Source organism: Anser cygnoides, chromosome 21 (genome assembly GCF_040182565.1).
Source record: "Anser cygnoides isolate HZ-2024a breed goose chromosome 21, Taihu_goose_T2T_genome, whole genome shotgun sequence".
Taxonomy (NCBI): domain Eukaryota; kingdom Metazoa; phylum Chordata; class Aves; order Anseriformes; family Anatidae; genus Anser; species Anser cygnoides.
Window position 1 is genome coordinate 4,521,520 of NC_089893.1, and position 22,873 is coordinate 4,544,392.

Sequence of the window (22,873 nt, forward strand, 5' to 3'; positions counted from 1 at the left end):
CCACCCGCAGCATCCCCGGCTGCAAAAAGTCCCGACCGCTCCGGACAAATTCCTCCCTCGGGGTCCATCGGTTGGGGCCTGAACTCGGGCTGCTCGTGGAGCACGGGAGGAGGCCACCGGAGGGCTGGAGTCCTTGGCCAGGAGGTTTGGAGCAGCTCACGGATCCTCCGGGGCGGACGAGCAGTGCCAAGAGGGGTGCTGGAGGCACCGCGGGTCCCCGGTGCCGGGTGCTCCCCGCGGGAGCGCAGCTCCTGGCCCCACGCCCGCCGAGTCCCTCGCTCGGTGCTTTTTATTACACAGCAAAAAAAGACCAAAAAAAAAAAAAAGAAAAAAAAAAGAAAAAAAACCTACCCCAAGGTAAAAACCAACCGCCGGGAGGGTGCCGGAGCTGCCTGGGTCCTGCCCTCAGCCCGCAGCTGGGGGGGGTTTGCTCCTGGCTGCCTCCTGCTGCAGCCCCTCCGAGCCTCCAAGCTGCACCCAGGGGGGGGCGAAAAGCCAAAATCCTGGGGGGTGTCCAGCTCCGGGGGGGATGCCCGGGGAGGCTACATGCGGGAGGACGGGCTGGCCAGCTCGTAGAACAGCAGGTAGGCGTCGCTGCTGCGGACGTGGCTGGAGGACATCGGGGTGACGCTGCAGGGACGGGAGACGTGCCATGAGCGGCGGGGGGTCCCACGCAGTGCTCCCCCCCGTTGTCCCCCCCCCAGGGCCTCACCGGGAGTCGTTGAAGCTGTGCCACTCGCCGGAGACAGGGCTCTTGCAGTAGGCGGTGTAGTGTCCCCCCATGGTGGTGCCCGAGTGGTTGGAGACGGCGTAGAGGTTGTAAACGGCGTGGTCTGCGGGCGGCGAGGGCGGTGCTCAGCGGGATTGCCCCCCCCCCCCCGGGGGTCTGCGGCCCCCACCCCAAACCTCTGCCCCCCTCCCAAGGACCCCTCCGGGCACGGCCCCGGCACTCACTGCAGCTCTGCGAGGCGAATTCCCGCAGGTCCAGGTCCTTCAGCTGGAAGTTGACGAAGGTGGTGAGCTTGCTCGCTCGTATCCTGGCCTCCGAGAAGCGCTTCAGGTCTTGGGGGGGGGCACGTTAAGGAGGTGGGGAGCCAAAGGGGAGCCCCCCCAAAAAGCCCCCTCCCTCCACCGGCATCCCCCCACCCCGGGCCTGCGGCGCAAAGGATACGAAGCACCAGGATCTTGGGGAACTTCTGGATGCTGAATTTCTTCGTGCACCTCGTCCTGGCTTTGCAGCGACAGCACGTCTGCGGGCAGCAAACAACACGAGCAGCGGGGTGAGGGCTCAGCCTGCCCCCCATAAGCCCCCCGTGCCCCCACCCCACGCCCCCGTACCGGTTTCTCGTCCCCATCCAGCACGTCCTCTTTGGTGAAGAGCCGGAGGCAGTCCATGAGCGTCACCTCGCCGTAGCCTTTCTGCGGGAGCAGGGGGCGGTCAGGGGCAGGGAATGCAGGGCGGGGGGCTTGGGGGGGCAGCGGGGACCCCTCACCTTGGGGATGGGCAGGGAGAGGTCCCAGAAGGGGTCGAAGGCTGTGGAGCAGTAGCCACACTCGCTGCAGGTAAGGGAACTCTTCAGCTGCCCGACGAAGAGGTCTGGGGGCGAAGGGATGAAAAAGGGTGGGATGAAGAGGGGTGGGATGAAGAGGGATGAAGAGGGATGGGATGAAGAGGAATGGGACGAAGAGGGATGGGATGAAGAGGGGTGGGATGAAGAGGGGTGGGATGAAGGATGGGACGAAGAAGGATGGGACGAAGAAGGATGGGACGAAGAAGGATGAGAAGAAGAAGGATGGGATGAAGAAGGATGGGATGAAGAAGGACGGGATGAAGAAGGACGGGATGAAGAAGGACGGGATGAAGAAGGATGAGAAGAAGAAGGATGAGACCCCCAGCCCCCAACCCATCCCTGCCCGCCTCTCCCCAGCGCCCTGCTCACCGCTAACCCGGCTGTCCTCCCGCTCCTGGTACCTCCTCCACATCTGGCGGCTCTTCTCGTCGTCACTGCGAGGCGGAGAGGCAGAATGGTGCTGAGCGCTGCTGCTGGCACCCGCGGGCAGCCCCCGGCCCCCTGCCCCAGCGCTCACTTACGGGAGGTGGTCCAGGGTGTCGGCGCTGGCCCGCGGCCGCACCAGCACGCGGTTCACCTCGCCGTGCAGCCCGTCGAGGAGGAACCTCAGGAACTCCTGCGCGTCCTGCTGGCTGCGAGACGGGGGGCACGGGCGGTGAGGGGCTGGGCGGGGGGCTCGGCACCCTCTCCCCGCCGCCCACAGCCCCTACTTGTAGCCGACGAAGCGGGGGGCGTATCGCTGGATCTGCGTCTTGAACTCGGAGGGGCTCACGCTGTCGTTGGGGGACGAGGTCCAGAGCAGCTGGATCAGCTTGGCGAATTCTGCGTGCGGAGACGGGGCTCAGCGCCACGGGGACGGGGACGGGTGTCCCGTGGATGTCCCCGTCCCCTGTGTCCCCCCAAACCTGGGGGTGCACGGCCGGGGGGGGGGGTGCCGTTACCTGCCATGAGCGCGGTGCGCATGCGGCTGTTGTTGTTGAGGTCCCGCAGGTACTGGTTCTGCAGGCAGTAATCCCGCAGCTCCCTGGTGTTGCTCAGGCACTGCAGGATGGAGTTCATGAAGCACTGGGGGAGGCAAAGGGAAAAAGAAAAAACCATGGCAACGGGAGGCGGAGGGAGGCGGGTGGCGATGGGGGGGACACCCGGGGAGGGTGGGCAGAGGATGGGGACAAAGCAGGACGGAGAGCGGGGACCCCCCCGTCCTCCAGCACCATTGGGAGTGGGGTGTGGAGCTCCTGGAGCGAGAACGTGGGTCTGGGGGCGAGGGAAGGGACGGGGTGCCCGACACCCCCCAGCTGTGCCCGCTGAAGTACACGGTGCGAGCCAGGAGCCCCGCGAGCACTCACCGTGTTGCCCAGGTTCCGCAGGCCGGTCAGCCCCTGCACCGCCTTGGAGCTCTGCGGAGAGAGGGAGCAGGGCTGAGACGGGCTGGCCATGAGGGCCACCAGCCCGTGGGGTCACCAGCACCCGCGTGGGGCAGCCCCCAGGTGGGCACAGAGCAGGGCCGGCACCGCGGCTGCTCCCGGCGCCGGCTGAGCGCAGGACGGTGGCCGAGGACCCGTCCTGGTGCTCAGCTCCCTGTCCCGGGATGACACCCGGGGCTCAAAGTCCCCCTCGCTACCCCGTGCCCTGGGCTGCGAGCCAGGCTGGCCGCCCCCTGCCTCCTTTGTGCCCCGGGAAGCTGGGGGTGGCATCGCCCCACGGTGCCCCACGGTTGCTCATCCCCTCCAGGACACCCCATACCAGCACCACGCGGATTTGTGCACGGCTCCTTTGTGGGATTAAATCCAGCGAGGGTGCTGCAGGGTGCACCCCCGGGTCGGTGCCGGGGCAGCCCTGCTGACGGTGCCCCCCACCCAGCTCCCGCCGGTTGCTGCGGGTCCTCCCGCGGGTGCCCGCCCGGGCTGCCTGCTCCGGGCGTGAGGAGGGGGAGGAGGAGGAGAGGAGGGGGCCCAGCAGCTCTGAAATAGCAGCAGCTGGTGCGTGTGTGGGAGGTGCTGAGCACCCAGCCCTGACAGCAGCCCAAAATAACCCAGATACAGTTACACGTGCGCCTTAGCGATGGTGCAGGCATCACCCACCGCAGGGCCACCGGCACCGGCGGGCACCCAGGTGCCTTGTGCGGGCACACGCGGCTCTGCAGGGCAGCCCCGTGCCCCAGCGGGGTGCTGGCCCCGTGTCCCAGCACCCTAAATCCCTGCGGAGGTGCCTGTGCACCTCCTGTCCCCGCTCTGGGAAGGGCACGGTGGCAGGCAGGGTGGCAGCAGCTCGTGGTGGCTACCCTGGTTGTACCCCCCAGGACGCTGCCCACCCGCTGCTCCGTGCCCCAGGAGGGACCAGGGTGCGGGTGTGGGCGCAGACCCCATGCCCCTGCCCGCTGCCTGGCCCCGCAGGGCACGGAGCAGCCCCAGGAGCTGGACCCCCCCCCACGCCGTGGCACCAGCCCGCCTGCACCCGGCTCTGATTCCAGCCCCTGCTCGGTTTTTTCCCTCCCCTGGGTGACTCAACTCCAGCTAATCCCCCTCGCCCGGCCTGGGTGTTATCTAGGACACGGCGCTGCTCGGAGGCGGCGGAGGAGAGCTGGCTCACGCGGCGGCGGCGGCTGGGGACTCCCCGAGGCTGCACTGCGGGAGGGGGACGGGGGACAGGGCGCAGGGGATGGGGACGGGGGACAGGGGCCGGGCTGTCGCGCTCCATCCACTTGCCAAGCACCCGCCGGGGCAGCGGGACGGCCGGGGCAGCTGTACTTACATAAATGCCCAGATCCTGCCCCCCTGCCCCATGACGTCTCCAAGGAGGGGGACCCACCGTGGGCTGCGTGGCTCTGGGGACAGCCAGGCTCGCCCCGGTGGCACCGCCACGGCACCGGTGTGGCCACCAGCAGCCTCCTCGCACCGGCCAGCCTGGGGCACGGGACTTGGCCAAGGTCACCGCAGGGGCAGGGCTGGCACAGGGACCCCGGACATGTGCTGCCACCTCCCCTCCTGCCCCCTGCTCGGGGCAGCGCCGGGGGCTGCCGGGCCCCCCCAGTGCTGCCAGCACCCGGTGGCACCCGTGGGTGCCAGCCCCGCGCCCCCCGTCCTGCAGCAAGGGGCACCCCGAGGGGCAGCCGGGGGGGACCCGAGCTCCCCGAGGAGCGCAGGGGTCACCCCCTCCCGGCACCCCCTCCTCTGCCCCCCAGGCTCCGAGCTCGTACCTTGGTCTTGTTGAGGACGAGCCCGACGAAGGTGGAGACCAGCAGGGACCCCGGCATGGAGGCGCGGGGGCGCAGCTCCTTGTGAAGGTCGGGGAGCGCGGGGGGCTCCTCGGGCAGCGTCACCGTGTACGAGTCCCTCATGGCTCCCCTCCCGGGTGATCCGAGACGGCGAGGGGCGGCTGCGGCCGGGGGGGGCCGCGGGGACCCCCTCTCCTTGGGCCAGCCAAGGTCGGGGGCACGGGGTCAGGCGGCCGGCCTTGCCGGGGCACCGCCGTGGCCGCGCGGTTGCGGTGCCGGAGCCGGTGCCGGCTCTCGGGGCTGACGGCACCTGAGCAGAGCTCTGACATCAAATGGGTGGAGAGGCGGCAGCAGCAGCAGGGCTCCGTGACGGCCAGCCCCCGCCGCACCGCGTGGTACAGCGAGCCGGAGAGCCAAGGGGGCCCGCGAGGGGCGGCCGTGCCCGCCGGCCACGCTCTCGCCACGCCGAGACCACCGGGGAGGACGCGGGGAGCAGCCCCCTGCCCCCTGCCCTACAGCTCCCTGCGCTCCGGGGATCCGTCCTGCCACCGCTGTGGGGCTGGAGGGGGTCGGTATCACACGGCAGACCCCCCTCCTGTGCCCCCCCACGCTGATGGGGAACAGCCCCCAGCCCCAGGGTGCCCGGAACGGGGCTGCAGCCGAGTGGGATTTGGGATCGGGATTTGGGATCGCGGGCACACGCGCTCCCCGCAGGGACAGCAATAGGCTCCCCGCGGTGCTGCTTCGGGGAGAACAGCAGGCAGTGCGTAGCCCCCCGCTTTGGGGGGCTGCTTTAGGGCCGGGCTCGGAGGTATTTCACCGTCTGCTTCCCTCCACCGAGGCAAAACCCCCGCAAAGCCTGCGTAGGGCGAAGACCCCCCCCCTGCTGTGATCGGAGCGCAGGGGAAACTGAGGCACGGTGCGGGCAGGGCTCCAGCTCTGCCCCTGCAGCAAGGGCAGGTGCGGAGGCTGGCAGGGAGCCCGGCTCTCCTGCGGCCTCGTCCTGCGCCTGCCTCCGCTTCACCCCGCTGACCGCAGCCGGGCAAGCGCCCGCTGCGTGTGCCCGGGCGTCCTGGGGGGAAATTTCCACGGGCAGGGAGTGCAGCAGGGCTGCTCCGGGGCTGGATGGAGCCCTCCAGCCTCGCCGGGACGGAGGCGCCGAGTGGGGGCTGCTTTATCCCGTGCCACCCCCGTGCCGCCCGCAGCCAGCGGTGCTCTGTGCGCCGCGGCGCGCATTCGGCACAGCCGGTGGAGGGGCTGGAGGGGGGGGGGGGAGGAGGGAAGGAGACTATTTTTGGCACCAGCAGAAATATCTGAGGAGGCATCTTGCAGCGTTATTCATCTGCAGGGCCAGGGCTTTTTGCATCACAACAGGATGCTTGTCGTAATCCTCGCTTGCGGGTAGATGTATATATATATATATGTACCCCCCCCTGTGGTGTGTACGCTGTACACACGCAGGGACGCAGCGTGCGCACCCCACGGGGCTCACGCTGGTGGCGTGGGTGCCCCACAACTTGTGGGTCCCTGCCAGGGCCCTGGGACTGTGGCACAGCACCCCAGGGTGCCGTGCACGCCAGGCTCCGCTCTGGCCCTGCAGCCCAGCGCACTGCTTGGGGGCAGGATTGGGCCTGCTGCACGCCCCGGGCGCTGTGTGGGTGCTGGTGCAGAGCTCCCCGGGGATGGGATGTGCCGGCTGAGCCGGCTCCACGGCAAGAGGGGTGGCATTTGGCCGTGTCCCGTGCCGAAAATCATGCCCTGGTGACTTCAAGCGCCCTGGGAGCACGGTGCCCTCCAGCTGGAGCAGCGTGTGGGCTCCTGGGGCAAGCTGGAGCCGGAGAGCAAAGGAGCCGGCGACCTGTCCTCAGCTCTCCCCTCCCCAGCAGTGACCTTCTGCCACGGGCAGAGGTTGACACGGGCCCGGCTGGCACCACGAAGGCAGGGACAGGGCTGGCCACAAGCCAGCACCGTCAGCAGCCCGGGATGGGGCTGCGGAGAGCTGCCGGTGTTCCTGTGGGTGGCTCCGGCCTCCCGACCCCGCGTCCACGCAGGGCGGTTAATGGGGCGGCACAGCTCCGGTCCCACCCTTCCCGGCACCACGGCCGCTGGCTGCAGCCTCCCCGTGCCCTGTGGAGTGGTAAACTGAGGCACGAGGCCATGGGGGGGCACAGCTGGCCGTGGGCACCCTCATGTCCCAGCTGCAGGTTCCTCTGCTTCGCTTCCCGCAGTGCCAAGGCAGGAGGTGGCTGGGAGCAGGCACGGGGCCAGACCCTGCCATGCCCTGGCTCCGGCAGGATCGGGTGCTGCCGGCGCTGCCCCCGGGGCCGGGTAATGGGGCAGAACTGATGGCAGTGCCGGGGCTGCAACGCGCCCTCGTTTCCGGCACCTGGCATGCCCTCGGGCACCTGCAGCCCGTTTTACGACCGGTACGTTCGCTTCCCAGCTTGGGAACGGGGGGGAAAAATGCACAGGAATGGAAAATAGCAGGTGTACGCATTAAAGCACCGGGGAAACCTAAGCCAGTGTCACCGACCGGGCCTTTGCTCCTGCCCTGCCCCTACCCAGCACCCTGTGCCAGCTGCCGAGCCCCGCTCGCCTTTGGCACCCCTTGGGTGGCAGGGGCAGGGTGGGCAGGGGGTGCAGGGGCAGGGTGGGCATGAGGAGGGGGTACCCAAAACGGGGCACTGACGGATGCTGGCGGGGGGCTGCAGCAGCAGAGAGGGGTTAAGGCAAGGGAGAGCACTGCCAGGAGGCTGCACAGCACCAGCTGCAGCTCCCGGTGGCCTCTCCTCCCTGCCCCGCACCTCGCTGTGCCTCCCCAGCCCCACCAGTGCTTCTGGCTGCTCGTGGCAACCCTGCCCAGCACCCTGCTCGCTCCTCAACTTCTCCATCCCATGGCAGGGGCCAGGCCTTGAGGATGCTCCACAGCCTTTTTCCCAGCCCCTCGGGCATGTGGGGGCTTGGGTGGGAAGGGACAGAGCCCCTCGTCCTGCTCTTGGGGAGCGGAAGGGAACCCCCAGCCCTTATCCTCCCTGCTCGGTGGGATGGAGCCGCGGGGAAGCACCGGGCAGGTCAGACCCTGCTCGGGGGGAGACCGACCTTCAGCGTGGGGTGGAAAGAGAGCGGGAGGCAGCACGGGCACAGCCTGATGGCTTCTTGGAAGGGAAGCCAAGTGGAAAATTACCAGGCTGCTGCTGTGCACGCCTGAGCAGGGCTGCGTGCGTGGTGCCTGCTCCCGGCCCGGGCCGAGGCTCTGGGGATGGTGCAGCACCGATTTGGACCTGGGGCCCCGAGCGCCACCACCGAGTGTGATGGAGCAGCCACTGCTGCCAATGGTGGCCCTTGGAGCCGCTGGGGACAGGGAGCAGACAGAACCGGGCCTGCTCAGCCCTGGGCACAGCCAGCTGCTTGGGGACACGGCTCCAGCACGGCGCAAGCACGTGGCGGTGCATGGGGCACGCACCCAGGCGGGTTTGCATACAGACGGCACAAAACCAGCAGCACAGACGGAGACCCCAAAGGGGAGCGCACGATTTCCTTCAGCCCCCCGGCTCAGCACAAACCCGCACGGCCCATGCACCCCACCAGACCTGTCCCCCCCCCCCCATGGCGCACCACGTACCGGGGTGTCAGGGCCAGAGGTGCCGCCGTAGCCGTCACTCCTCTCGCAGGGCTGGCTGGCACCACGGGTGCCGGCAGAGGACAGGGCAGAGCCGAGGGCAGCCTGGGGGGGTCCGGGGGGGCTGCAGGGGAAGCTGCAGTGGCTGCTCTTCCTCCCGCAGCTCTCCAGGTAGTCGCGGACGTAGTCGGAGTGTGCGGCGGCCTGGTACAGACCCTGCAGGGCGCCGAACTCCTGGCGGCCCCGGGCACCGGCGCTGGACACGTAGGCGCTATCCGAGGCGCGCAGCCCCGAAAATTCCTGTGCCAGGTCCGAGTGGCTGATGGATTTGCGACGGCTGAGGGGCGCTGCAGTGGACAGGTAGCCCGGGGGGCTGCTGGGGGTCCCCGTGAAGGTGTAGCATGAGCCCCCGCTCAGCCCCCCGCCGGGCGGCCGGGGCTGGGTGCGGATGTAAGCGGGGCTCAGGCGGATGCCGGAGTCGGGGTACAGGGGCAGGCGGCCGCTGTCGTAGCCGCTGGTGGGGGACAGCCCAGCGTGGTGGTACCGGGGGGAGGGCAGGTAGCTGGCTTTGAAGCCGATTTTGTCGCTGTCGGCGTAGGCCGTGGTCAGGGTGGAGCCGTAGGAGGTGTAGGAGCTGTAGCCGCCGGGCACCTTGCCGTAGGTGGTCTCGGCATAGCGCGACGAGTCGACGTACCGCTTCAGCGTGGAGGAGAGCTGGGACATGCTGGAGGCTGGGGCTCAGCGGGCTCGGCTGGAGGCATCGGCTGCAAGAGAGGAGCCTGGGCTTAGCTTTGGGGGGCTACAATGGGGTGTCCGCCACCGGCACCCACTGGAGAGACCCTGAGGGGGGGCAAGCAGGGAACAACGGGGACCCAGGGGACAGAGAGTGAGGGGTGGCCGCGGCTCCTGCCACCCGCCAGCCCTCCTGGAGAGCTTGGGGCAGCAGGGCACTGCCGGCAGTGCCACCTGGGTGCCTGTGGGCACCTGGCACCACAGGAGGGAGCCCTGGGGCTCTGCTGGGCATGGACGGAGGCGATGGGCACCCATGGGCAGGGGACTGCAGCTGTCACCTCTGCCCTAGCCTTGGCATCCCGGCCACGCTGCCCCATAGCTGTCAGCGCAGAAGTCCTAGCTCTCCATCCCTGCTCCCCATGTGCTGCCTGGTGTCAGGGAGCCACCGAAGTCCTTGCAGCAGCCACAACCCACCCAGGGGCTCTGGGGGCTGTGGGGACAGCCAGGGGTCCCCCCACTGCAGGAGCCTGCCCGTCTCCCCGCCACGCCTGCACCCAGCCGGCCTGCCATCAATAATTCAGGCCAACCCAGCCCTCGTGGCCCCTGTCACCGAGCACAGCCAGCCCAAAGGGGTGGGTGACAGCACAGCACCGGGTCCCCGTGGGGACTGGTGGCTTCTGCCATGTGTGGAGCAGGAGAGGGGCGTGGGGGGACAAGGACGGAGGCACCTGGAGAAAAAGGGGAGCCAGCCCGGAGCCGGGGCAGGGCGGCCAGCCACCCGCACCAGCTTAAGCAGGGGATATTCAAGTTGGAAAAAAGCTTGCTCACGGGCTGAGGGCCGGTCCCCTACCTGTCCTGGGGCCGTGCTCACTCCCCGGGTGCCTCGCGTCCCTTCCCTGTCCGGCCAGCAGCTCATGCGGTTCCGAGAGTCCCCAGTCACCCAGGAGATGACCCCAGCTCCGAGGCTTTTCCCAGCCCCGCCAGGGCGGGCTCTGGCCCCGCTCCAAGCCAGCGCAGAGGTGCCGGGGACGGAGACGGAGCCCGGACCTCAAAATGTGGGGTGCAGCCGGGCTCGGGGATGGGGACCGGAGCCCGGCCACCGCGGGATCCTCCCTGCCTGGCCCTGGGCTGCTGCTGCTGCCATTGCCGGGGAGCAGCCGTCCCGCAGCGCGGAGGAAACTATTTACAAGCAAGAGCAAGCCGGAGCGCACAGACCTGTTTGGGAACCAAGGCTGAGGGGTGAATAATGTGCTCGCAGGCAAATGCGCCACCGAACACCCGGCTCTCCCCGACCTGGCCGCAGCTGCCCGCCCGCTCCAGCACTGGGAGGACCCCAGAGCTGCTCAGCCAGGCAGGACCCGATACACACCGAGGGGGGTTTGCTATGGGATGTGGGGCCCAGCCAAGGGCTGGCATCCCCATGGGAATTGGGGTGAGGGTGCTGGAGCCCTGGGGCTCCAACGGGTGCCTTCTGGCAGCGGGACCGGTCCCCGCAGGGCACAGCGTGCCCTGGGGATGTGGGGAGCTGGTGGAGGGATGTGGGGTTTGGGAGGGGGAACCTGCCCTGGGCACAGCAGGGAACCCGCTGGCGTCACAGGAGGAGAAATCTTACCATGTAGGGCCGCCGTGTCTGCTAGGAGTGCCCGTGCGGTGCCGTCCCCATGTCACATCACAGCGGACCCCAGGGCTGTAGGAGAACAGAGCGTGCCATGAGCCCGGGGAGCCGAGGAGGTGTGAGAAATCCCCGGTTCCTCCCATCGCTTCCTGGGCCCCTCCCTGCCCGTAATAACGCTGAGCTTTCCTGCTGCCTGGCAAAGCCCTGGGGCCGGCACGGCTGAGTCAGGCCTCCTGCACCCTCATCAGCCTCCCCGGGGAAGCTGAGGCACAGGAATGTCCGGTCCGCGGCCGCGTGCCCGGGCGCCAGGAGCCAACCCCAAGGGGACCCGGGAGCCCGCTCCTTGGGAGCACATCCCAACCTCCTGCTCCCAACGGGAGCCTCGATTTGGGACGGTGACAGGTCTGCTGGAGAGGCAAACCTTCACCCCGGAGGCTGAGGCAGGCGGGGAAGGCTGCCGTCCTCTCCTGAAGGCCTGGTGCCGGTGGCCCCGGTGGCCGCTGTCCCCCTGGGTGGCCGCGGAGCCCCAGGGCAGGCTCAGCTTACACGGCCCTGGCTCCATGCAGGGAGCTGCGGCACAGCTGCTTCTCGCTTACGCACGCTTGGAGCCGTGTCCCCGTGCCCTGAGACACAATGTCCCAGCCCGGGGGTTACTCGCGAGCTCCCGGCCCTCTGAGGCAGCCGGGGGCACCCTGGGGCCGAGGGGCTGCGGGTCCTGAGCCCCCCGGGATGTCCCTGGCTGGGGGTTTCCCCAACCTGAGAACCCTCCCAGCTCAGTGCACGTGTGCTGGCCGGGCGTCACCGCCGCTGACACATCCCCGCCTGGCTGCAGAACCTGCTGCTCGCCGCTCTCGGGCCGCCCCCCGGGCAGCAAAACCCCAACCCCACGGGGGAACCCTGACGTAGGACCCAACGCCTGTTATTGCTCTGAGGTCTGTGGGTGGAAAAAAAAAAGAAAAAAAGAAGGGACCCCGGGGAAGTGAGCGGGACGTGGCTCTGCCCACCCCGGGGACCGGGAGGTGCCGGGCGTGCTGCGGGTTTCCCATAGGATCCCGCTCCCCGGGGACAGCAAGAGCACAAATATTTCCCCTATAGCTTCACCCAGCTGAAGAGAGAATGGGGGGGATCTTAGGGGTTCTCGCTGTCATCTCACAGCCCTCTCCCCATGGCATTTTCCCCTAATGGGCCCTCTACTCACCGGTGTGCTCAGCGGGGCGTGCGCTCAGGGGCGCGAGGCCGGCGCGGTGCTCATGGGGCGACACCGAGCTGGGGGAGCCGCTGCTGCCTCCTCGGGGCGCTCCCCTGGGGCCGGAGCAGAGCGAGGGGTTTTTGGGGTGCTGACGGCAGGGTCAGGCCACCCTGGGGCTCGGCTCCTCCACCCGGCTGGGAGCGGGCGCAGTGGCCGGAGGGGCCGTGCCGGAGGGCTGCGGGGCCGCGTTAAAACGCCACGGCAGAAATTCAGGGCTCAGGTTACCGGCTAGATAAATATAGTGCCTTTATCTGACCTCGCAGGGCACACGAATGCTCCTCTCGCATTCCAGCCGCACCGAGGCTTAAAGGGGACGTGAGCCTCAGGGTGGCCCACGGCAAGGGGAGCCTAGGAGGGGAGGCCGGAGAGGCACGGGGGGCTCTGGGAAGCACGGAGGATGCCTGAGGGTAAGTGCGGGGAGAGGGGGTTTTGGGAAGGAGGTGGAGGTCCAGGAGGAGAAGGTGGGCAGGGGGAGGAAGGAGGGGATGTAGTCTGCGTTTTGCTCCCTGCTGGGAAAAGCCGCGGGGATAAGAGGCCCCCCTGGCCTGCAGCAGAGCAGGAGTGGGCCAGGACCACCCTCTGCCCCTCATGGCTCCATGGGGACACTGGGGGACACCGGGGGACATCAGGGCACAGCCCCCAGCACCGCTCCCTGACGCCTGACCCACCCAGGGCGGCTCGGCCTCGCGGTGAGCCGGCACCTCGGTGGCTGTGACTCAGCCAGCACCTGCTGACGATAATTAGGCGGGATGCAATTAGGCTGGCATTTTCCTCCTGCCCGGCTCCAGCCCCGAAACAGGGAGGGCCACGTGAGGCTGGCGTCTGCACCTGGGTGTGACTCCTGGAGGCTGCTGTGGGGTCATCAGCGGCGTGAAGGGTGGTGGCACGACCCTAATCCCAAACCTGGGGGTGAGCGCACCCCACAGTCCATGGTTCTTGGGGCAGCCTCTGGATCCCGTGCAGGGAGCAGCGCGTGGCTGCTCCCAGCTGCTTTAGGAGCTGCCGGAGCCCTTGGCATCCCCAGGGGCATCACACGGGCGCACGCAACACACACGTCAGCAGGCACGCGGGAAGGACCCTGGCACGGCACGCACACCGCCCCGGGGCCGGGAGCTCCGGGTCGCGCCCGCACGCCCGGCCCCACTCACACGCTGTCCCTGCCCGCGGGACGCCGGGGCCAGGGCTGCCTCCATGGGCACGGCTCCACCACGGCGGGCAGGGCAGGATGGAGACGGGGTCAGGATGGAGATGGGGTCAGGATGGAGATGGGGTGCCAGAGGAGCCCATGTGCGTGGCGTGGGGATGCGGACACAGGGTGCATGGTGGTACCTACCCCGCTTCGCCCCTCTCCCGGCACCGCAGGCGGCCCCAGCCCTGAGCTCACAATAGGGTTGGTGGGATGGAATGGGGTGGGATGGGGACACGGGGCTGTGTCACCCCCCCCCTACAGGCAAGCCTTCTCTCTTCCTGCTTCTCCACGCAGGGCTGGGGCTGCCGAGGAGGTGCTGAGCCCCCCGTAGCCCCCCGCCCCACCCCCCACACACGGGTGGCCACGGCTCCAACACACGACCTAGGCTTTTATTGTGCAGACGGAGGAAAACTCCCGGAGGACAGGTGTTTTTGTTGTTGTTGTTGCTTTTCGTAGGGTTGGCTTTTCGTTTTCTCCTTTTAACAGAATCTCTTTTACGACAAGCTGTGGAAACAACTACAAATGTTCACCAAAAAAATGAGACCAGAGACGCGTCCGCGCGGTCGGCCGGGCTCTGCCCTGCCCCGGTGCTCCCCGGGGAACTCCAGCCAGCCCGGGGAGCGGGGCGAGCCGAGCCTCCACCGCGCACGGCCTCGGCAGCACTAGACAGCAAGCAAGCAGGCAGCGAGGGGCAGGGACGGGCAGGAAGGGGCAGCGGGGTGGGAGGCAGCTCGCGGCGTCCGGAGGAAAGCAAGGAGCAGGGAGCAGCTGCTGGGAAGGGCTCTCAGCCATCGCGGCACAGCCTGGGGAGCTCGGCAGGGCTCCGGTTCGCCCCACAGAGCCAGGTGGTCCCGTCAGTGCCTTCCCCAGCCCCCTGCCTGCTCCTGGGCTGGGGTGTGCAGGGCCAGCCCCGTGGTGTCTCCTGGTCCAAAGGCTCCTGGGGTCCTGCAGGGCATGGGGACAGGCTGGAGCTGTGCTCAGGGTCCCTCTCTCCACTCTTGCTGACCCCTGGGGACATTCTGTGATCCTCATTGAGGTGGTGGCCAAGAGCTGGGCTTGACTTAGCCCCACTTTTCTGCACTTAAATAGAAAGAGGGGGATGCTGGAAGGGAGTGGGGAGGCGGGGGGACACATGGGCTCCTCCCAGCAGCAAGGTGGAGCCAGAGAAAGAGGGGGGCACGTGTCATGGGGAAGGACGGGGTCCCCATGGAGCAGACGGGGAGCTGGGACGGAGGAGTGGCGGTCCCCTGGGGGAGCCCCCTCCCCACCTGGGGGCACGGGGCGCTGGCCGGGCTGCGGCTAGCTCGGAGAGGCTCTGCGGGCCTCCGCTGCGGGCGCTGGCGGCACTTCTCTCGTCACAGCTAAGGACTGGTCCCTGGGGAGGGCCAGGGGGGCCCCGGGCTTGGGCAGCCCCAGGGCACGAGGCGTTGTCTGGGGGCCTCGCTTCCAGCCCGGCTGCAACAAAGAGAAACCACCAAGTCACCCCGCTGGCACCTGGTCTCCTCCCCGTCTCCTCCCAGCACCGGGACCCATCCCCGCGCTCTCCCGTCCCCTCCCTTACCTGCTCGTCCGGCTGTCTTTCCCCAGTTGAGAACAGGGCAAAGAAAAATATTTATAAAAAAAAAAAGAAAAAAAAAAGAAAAGGGGCGGGAGAAGCGGGCTGTGCGGGGCTGAGGCTCCGGTGCCCCCAGCACCAGCAAAACCAGCGCGCGGGGAGGGCGCGATGGGAGAAGCGACGCTGCCTAGCGGAGCCACCATGCTTCGGAGCGGGGCGTGCGCGCGCGTGCCGGCGGGTCTCAGCACAGGACGGTGGTTAGCGTTAGATATACGGTTACATAGAGATAACATAGAGAGAGGTTTCGTTTCTTCCAAATCTTCTCTTTCCGAGGGCTGCGCTCTGGCGGGGGAGGCGGGTTGGCTGGGGTGCTCCGTGGGGGCGCGGGTTTTTTTTTTTTTCCTTTCACAGGGACACGAAGTCCACGGCTTGCAGGAGAGGCAGGGAAAGGAGGAGCAGGAGGAGCCACGAAGTGTTCTGGATCAAGAGGCTGAAGCCGGCGCATTTCTCCAGTTTGTCTGCGAGGATGGGGAACGGGGAGAGAGGAGATGAAATCCCGCGGGAGCAGGGATCATGGTGGCTGGGAGCCAGGCACAGAAATGCAGTGAGCCCAGCCTGCCCCAGTGCCCATTCCCACCTTGTGCCCATGGAGCAGGGAGGCTTTTGGGGATGTAGAGACCCTGGGGAACACCAAAACCTGCCCGCAACTGAGAGCAGGGACAAGGGGGTGGGCAGCAGGAAGGGTTCTGCAGCTAGAGGGGTGGTCCCAGGGGATGCAAGCGTGCAAAATCCCACTGCACCCCTGCTCCGGACCACGCATCCCTTGTGTGTGCTTCACCAGCAGACTTGCCCCCTCTGCTGGGACTGGCTGGGAGGAAGGGCTCAGGAAACATCGATGGGGCTCAGGGAGGCTTTGGGGACATCACAGGGACTGGGGCTTTCCTTGCTGGCCCTGCCAAACCGAGGGGCTGGGGGGGGAGGAGGGGCTGAAGAGGAGCTGGAGGCCGGGCGCCGCTGCCCCTCTCACCTTTGATGACAGTGATGTTCTTTATCTGGTTGCCGGTGTAGTCGTTGGTGGCCTTCAGCTCGCACATGTAGACCCCCTCATCGCTGGTGGTGAAGCTCTGCAGGTAGAGGCACACCAGGTTCTTGTGCATGGTGACGTTGGCGCGGCTCCGGTAGACGTTCTCGGAGACGCTGATGGTGCTGTGGATGACGTGCTTCCTGTTGTCCTTGGTGATGCTGAACTCGTAGGTCAGCGGGTTGCTGGTTTTGTTCTCGTAGCGGCAGTCCACCCGCAGGCTCTGGCCCAGCAGGCAGGCACTCAGGTCCTTGATCATCTGGCACTGGGCGGCCTGGAGCACTGGGACGGGCGGGCAGGGGTGGGACAGGGGACGGTGAGCACCGGGGACACCCGAGGGGCCTCCCGGCCCCATGGGTGCTGCATCCCACCCGAACCAAGAGCCCTACCTGTCAGGATGACAGCGATGCCGACGGTGGGGTTCATCTTTCCGCTGATGAGGTGCCCGGGGGAGGCTGCCAGCGAGAGATGAGCCTGGGCAGGGGGAGAGAAGCAGTCAGCGAGGTCCCCACCCTGGCACAGGGCTGCGCTGTGCGGCACGCGCCTCCCGCACAGACGATGCTCTGCAGCTGGCAGCACAGGGAAGAGCTGGAGATTGAGCGCTGCGTGACCGCCAGCGTCACCTTCCCGTGTCCTTAGGCGGTGCCCGCCACGCTCTTTTCCCTGCCTGGAGCCCCCTCGTGCCCAGCCCCTCATGTTCTGCCCCCCCCGTGCCCCCGCCAGGCTGGCTGCCCGGCCAAGGCGGGCGGCAGAAAGCAGGATGCGCCCCGGTGCCTGCCCGGCGCGGTGCCAGGTGAGGGACCCTTCGTGCGTGCGCCAGCCTGGCCCCCCCGCGGGTGAGCTCAGCAGAGATGACTCACTGCGATGCAGTGAGGGAAAGGGGCCAAGAGCTGCGAGAAGGAGCCCAGGCTGCCAAAGGATGGCACCGAGTCTCCAGGGGCCGAGCGGAGCCCGCCCGGGCACTGGGTTGGAAAGGTATTGGGGTGGGAGCATCCAGCCTCTGGGTCCCTGCCCCCTCGCCCATCCTCCTGAGGGCTGCTTGCGGGTGAGGGGCTCGTGGACGTGCCGTCCAAACCACAGCCCCGCCGGCGGTCTGATCCGGCCGAAAGGAATCAATTAAAGGTTTGCAGCCCAGCCAAGCAATTGCATGGGGAATCCAGCCACAGACATGCGGAGGGGATGGAGGAGGGGGGAGAAGCAGAGCAGAACCCTGGGCTGAAGGACACGCCGAGCGCCCTCCAGTCGGTCCTCCCGGGTGGGGACTGCGGCCAGGACCGAGAGGGGGAGCTCAGCTGCCACCCCTTTGGGTCCCCAGGCTGGGGTGGGGGGGGGAGAGCAGACCCGCCCCAGTCTGCCCCATCGGAGCCTGGCTCGGCATCCAGGGAAGAGCTGGGAAGTGCCTGTACCACAGCCAGCTGGATTTTTCTTTTTTAGCATTTTTTCGGGTCTTTCACATAACATTCAAGGGGGAAATGCCAAAATCATGTGCTCATTCCATAGCTGTGAAAGACCTTTATATCTACAACCCCAAACCCTGGCCAAGCAGAAAAATTCCCTTCTATATGGTCTCGATAACCAAGGGGTTGCAAAGGAGGGACAAAGGTGTGACAGAGGAGACTGCGGCTCCTCCAGGACCCTCCAAGCTGGCCCTCACCCCTCAATTTACCATTTCCCAGCTCAGATTTGCTCCTCCTAGAGCATCCTGGGACTCTGCCCAGGTCGCAGCCGCAAAACCAGCGCAGATGAGCTCCCCAAGAGGAGGGCTGCCTCCCATCCATGTGCAAAAGCACACAGATCTTCCAGTTTTAGGGTCTGACAGCCTTTTGCCCCCCTGTGGCCCCCTCTCCCCCCGGCAGGAGCAAAGCCAGATGGGCAAGGTTCGCTCCTACGAGACCCCAGGGGCTGTGCACGGGGATGGGACTCACAAGGGCGGTGGCACCGGAGGGACTCCAGCCCTCGCAGCACGACGGGGGCCACGCCGTGGGGACACCTCCGTGGGGCCGCAGAGGGGGCTCTGGGAATGGCGAGGGTGGGGACACCGGGGGAAAAGATGGGACGGGGGAAACCCTGAGCCCCAAAAACCTGACAGAGAAAGCGGGGTGCACGGGGGGCTGCGAGGAGGAGTGAGGAGGGTCGGTGTGGGTGCCGAGGCCCCGCGTGGGGTGCGGGTTGGTGCAGGAGCTGCCGCCCTTGCAGGGGTGCGGGTGGGTGCGTGGGTGCGCGCAGGCGTGCCCGCGGAGGGATGCCGCAATCCCGACGGCTGGGGGAAAAGGAGAAGGAGGATGGGGGGGGGGGGGGGGGCACCAGCATCGCTGCGAAAAACCGAGAGCATCCCCCTGCATCGCCCCCCAACCCCCTGAATCTCCCCACACCCCCCTGCATCGCCCCCCCAGCCCCCCAAAACCCCTGCAGCGCAGCGCCCAAGGCGCGCCCGGGGGACCAGCGGTGGGTACCCCCCCGGCGGGGGCTGCATCCCTGCCGCTTGCTGGGGATGCTGGCGGTACTGGTGGGGATGCTGGCGGTACCGGTGATGCTGGGGATGCCGATGCCTACCTGGGGGGGGGGGGGGCTGCCCGCTGCCGCCTCCCGGCGCTGCCGCCCGCTGCTCCCGGCGCTGCCGCCCGCTGCTGCCCGCGGCTCCCGGCGGGGCTGGGGGCGGTGCGGAGCTCCCGCAGTTTGGGAAGGGCCGGCCGGGCGGCCCCAGCAAATCAGGGCCGGGCGGCGTCACCAAGGCTCGGCCCCCGGCCCTGCGGTGCTTTTTGAGGGGGGTGCGGGGGGTGGGGAGGGGTCCCTGATTCTGGCAGCCCGGCCTCAAACCCGCCCCCCCCCCCCCCGACCCCAGCATCCCGGCGCCGCGTTGGGGTGCTGGGGGTGAGGGCAGCCCCCCGGGCAGCCCCCCCTTGGTGGGTGATTCTGCAGGCTGGGAATGGGGGGGCACATCCCCATCGCCATGGGAACTGCGTTTTGCAGAAGAGCTGCCGCCCCCCTGCAATGTGGGGGTGCTCTGCTGGGTGCTCAGCCTGGGCTGGGGAAGAGCAGAGATCCCCCACCCCTAACGTGTAGAAGTCAGGGTCCCTGCACCAGGTCTCCACAGCCCCCTGGCACAGCTCTCCTCCCTGCAGGGCGTGAGGATGGGGCTCTCTGTGATGCCCCTGGCCACCCACCCGCCTTGTGTTTTAGCTGGTGGGGCAAACAAAGACTCATCCCACGCAGCCTCCCACCACCACACAGATGGGAAGGGGCTAAACACATCTGCTTCTGCACATGCAAAATGTCTTTGGACCCAGAAAGCAGCCTGGCAAAATGCTTCTTCCCTGCTCTTGGGCAATGTGGAGGTGACAGCAGCACAAGGAGCTGCTCGCCCTCAGTGTTTGGGGTCCAAGGCACCCCAGGAAGGAGCAGGGTATGCAGGGCAGCCTGCCCCATCCTCACCTCCTCCCACTCCCCCTGGCCAGGCTCTGCAAAAAGGGCTGGCCCAGTGAAAGTTGAGATGAAAAGTCATATTCTGCCCCAGCAGAACCTGATCCCAGATGACATTCGAGTGCTGAGGTTTTGCAAGCTGGCTGTGCTGCGGGGTTTTGCTAATCCCACAAAATCTTGCCTCCAGCTGCTTGATCACAAAGCAGGCTGCAGGCATGCTGCCCCAAATGGGTCCCAGCCTCCCCCCTGTGCTGCCAGCAGCAGAGTGAAGACCTGGCCCTGGCTGCTGGGGCAGGCAGGTATTGAACAGGCCCAGACCACGGGTCCGCACCCAGCTGTATGCACACATCAACACGGTGACACTGGTGAGGTGGGACGGTACAGACGGATGGAGGAGGATCAGGAGCATGGCAAAGTGGTGCAGGAAGCCACCATTAAGGGCTGGGAACAGATCAATGCAGACACACAAACGCTACCTGCACCTTGCCGTGCTGTCAGCACAAAAAATGCAAGCACAAGGTCTGCAGACAGACCTGGCTGTGATGTGGGGCGCACACAGCAGCATGCACACACATGCATCCCTTTTACATTCAGCCCCCTATCTCCCCAAGCTGTCTCCTCCGCTGGTGAGCACAGGAACCCAGGGAACTCAGGCTCAAAGGGCTGCTTTTGGAGTCAGGCAGTTGCTCAAGCACCATTGCAAGAGAAGTCAGCTCCCTTGAAATCTCTGGCTGGCGGTGCTGTGGAGGCAGGCGTGATTGTGCAGTTTCTGGGCAGCGCGCTGGCAGGAAGCATCCTGCCGAGGTGTTTGCAGAAGGCTCCTTGCAGAGGTTCTCCAGCTGGATGGTCCCTTTGCTGCAGAGAGCAGCCTGGACGCCATCCATAAAGCAGAGAAAACGAGTCCCCAAGTCACACCTAATGCAGGGGTGCCCTATAGACTAAAGCCAAAGGAAAGAAGGGGGTGAGGAGGAAAAAAATTAATAACTACAGACAGAGAGGGGGGCAGGAAGAGAAACAGACAGGCACAGACAGCCCAGCAGTGCAGGCAGACACCAGCAGGCATGGAGCAGAGGCACCGAGGAGCACCATGACTCGGGTGTCCGGCGCTGCTGCAGCAATTAAAAGCTGGCCTTGCCCCAAAGACAGCCTGCTGCAGGAGGTGCCCTTCCCGCAGGAAGGTGGGTGCTCAGCCTTCCCAAGGGGAATATCTCTGCCCTGTCCTCATCCTTCCCCCAGACATGGGAGGCAGAAACCCTCTCTCCGTCTCCCTCCTGCTGATGAATCACAGCCCAGCAGCACGCCATGGGGCTGGTGCACACCCTGCCAGCAGGATGCCTACACCACAGCCTGTCCCAAGCAGCAGCCCCCAGCTGCAGGAGGCCCTAGCATCCTCTCCTCCACAGGGTAATTAGAACTGGGGAGTGGAGGGATGGAAGAGTGAGAGGGGGCATCTGAGAACCAGCACTCTGGCAGCACAGATGGAAAAAGTGACCTCCATGGCAGCAGAGCTGGCGAAGGCAGTGAAGGATGTGTGGTTCTTCCTGCAAAACCCAGGCCCTGCCCTCCCCGTCTTTGAGGGACAAAGACAGGGAGGCTGCAGAAGAGCTTTTTGCCCTTGATTGTAGAGACAGCAGAGCCCCCGGGAGCCCGGTGAAGCCCCGCAGATGCTATATGGAGCACGGCCCAGATACGAAGCCCCTGGGCTTCGCGGCACCGCTGCACAGAGCAGGGGTGGAGGAGACTGCGCTCCCCCCCTCCCTGCGTGCAGCACAGCCACAGAAAACAGGGCGGGCATGGCTCCTGCGGCAGCAGGGCCTGGGGACACCGTGCTTGGTGTCACCCAGCCACACACAATGCCACAGCACGGGGATGCTGCACCCCTGCTGCTCATCATGGTGACACCAGCACCCCCTGCTCCTGCCCCCTGCCAGCGTGGTTAACCACCACTGCCATTTTATAAGGCAAAGAGCTGCTATAAGGAAGCTGGCTAATCACATACTACCCCCTTCTCCTCCATTTTCAGCACTGCAATAGGAGCACTCACCCACCAGCTTTGTCACCAGAACGTGGTGACCCCTGTGGGGGAAGAGGAAAGCCTCCTGCCAGCATCCCCACAGGCATTTCCCCATCAGAGCTGTCAAAGGCCAGGCACCGGGTGGCCAGGATGTGGGGACACCTGCACATGAGATATTGTCTATAAAAATCTAGCAGCTGCAAGTCTGACTTCAACCAGAACTGCTGCTGGAGACCTGCAGTCCCCTGCGGGTCAGGGACAGCATCACCACCAGCATCCATCTGAGGACACGGTGACTCGTGCTCTTTTCACCCAATTCTGTACATAGCTAATGATTTTTGTATAGAGTGCTGATTATTAACAATTTGACCTGATCTGCAGAGGGTCGAGGTGACTAAAAACTCTAGATAATAGTAAAACCATGCCAATTACTAGAATTTCTGTATAATAAGCTATGCTGATGGCTAGAAATTGTATAACTGTAAGCGCTATACTGACTGCTAAAGATAGTGGATAATTTAAGATTTAAGATGTGATTTAAGATGTGATACTAAAGCTCTGGTTTTAAAGGCTGGTTCTCCCCACACAGCAGCTGGATGGGAGAGCTGCTCTCTGCAGGGCTTACTGGAAGACCTGGCCCCGGGGGAAGGAGGAACATCTCCATCAGACAAAGCCTTTAGGCTTGGCAGACAGCTCCTAGCTCCGTTAGCAGATTTGGGTCCCTTACCTGCAGGGTGAGCAGCCAGAGGGCTGGTGTTCAACCTCCTGGCAAGGCTTCCACATCCCATGGTCTCTTCATATCTGACAACGTGGAGAGAGAACTTGGAGTGGGAAAAGCTGCTGCTTCAGAGGGTGAAGCTCCCTTCCTCCACCTGCTGAACCCCTCGCCCAGTGACACCTCCCCACAATTAGGGCTGCAGTCAAGGGGAGCACCCTCGGGGTGATGCCACAGCGTGCAATCTCATCAGGCCTGGACCAGCAGCTTCTGCCTGGAACAGCTTTAGACCCCTTTGTCTGGGGGGAATTGAGCTGTGGGGGAATGAGGAGGCTCCTCAGGACCTGCAGGGAAGGTGCCAGGCAGGGAAAGGGGCTCAGAGCTTCTGCCCCCCCATCCCCAGCCTAGATTTCTCCTCTCTGTCCCAAAAGAGATGAATAATGCAAGCTACAGAACACAGAAATGGCTTCCCTGCACTTTCTCCTCCTACCTGCGGGGCCTTCAGGAGTGGAAACTGCTTACGAGCATTGCTTATTTATGAAGAACCCATCAGCCAGGAGGTTAACTCTCACCACGCAGAGAGGCGCAGCCGCTGGAAGCAGTTCCCTGCAGGAATTTGGGTCCCCCGAGCTCCAGGCCAGCCGGGAAGCTCCTCACCCTGGAAGGAGAAGGATTAAATAAAGGCAGGAGGGTTTGTCCAGCTCGGGGGCAGAGCTCGGTTTCTCCCCAAGGCTGGGGGCTGGCAGGACAGGGGGGAACACGCACAGTGCTTCCCTTTAGCTGCCAGCCAGCTGCTCCCTGAGCTTGGGGTTGTGTCATCAGCTGCGGCGCTTGCTCAGCTCCCCCATTGTTGTCGGGGACAATGGGAGCATGTGTCCAGGCTGAGCCAGGAGATCCCC

General features: G+C 66.0%; 2 protein-coding genes across 3 annotated transcripts; both read right to left on the bottom strand.

The window, feature by feature from the left end:
- Positions 1-404: 404 nt before the first annotated feature.
- On the bottom strand, positions 405-12,145 carry USP2 (ubiquitin specific peptidase 2). 2 transcript variants are annotated; one of them, XM_066981116.1, is made up of 14 exons: positions 11,950-12,145; positions 10,749-10,823; positions 8,408-9,168; positions 2,918-2,968; positions 2,513-2,636; positions 2,282-2,393; positions 2,093-2,203; positions 1,941-2,005; positions 1,494-1,597; positions 1,339-1,419; positions 1,172-1,250; positions 955-1,062; positions 713-833; positions 405-630 (listed from the first exon to the last, which is right to left on the bottom strand). In XM_066981116.1, exons 3-14 carry the CDS (start codon positions 9,125-9,127, stop codon positions 543-545), a joined length of 1,764 nt encoding a protein of 587 aa, XP_066837217.1. In that variant the 5' UTR covers positions 9,128-9,168; positions 10,749-10,823; positions 11,950-12,145; the 3' UTR covers positions 405-542. The 2 variants fall into 2 exon arrangements, with proteins under 2 accessions (XP_066837217.1, XP_066837218.1); XM_066981117.1 differs by lacking the exons at positions 8,408-9,168; positions 10,749-10,823; positions 11,950-12,145 and adding an exon at positions 4,768-5,249.
- A 1,412-nt stretch (positions 12,146-13,557) lies between these two features.
- THY1 (Thy-1 cell surface antigen) lies at positions 13,558-18,487 on the bottom strand. The gene is made up of 4 exons (XM_066981119.1): positions 18,379-18,487; positions 16,215-16,299; positions 15,772-16,107; positions 13,558-15,262 (listed from the first exon to the last, which is right to left on the bottom strand). Exons 2-4 carry the CDS (start codon positions 16,249-16,251, stop codon positions 15,150-15,152), a joined length of 486 nt encoding a protein of 161 aa, XP_066837220.1. The 5' UTR covers positions 16,252-16,299; positions 18,379-18,487; the 3' UTR covers positions 13,558-15,149.
- Between the last annotated feature and the right edge of the window lie 4,386 nt (positions 18,488-22,873).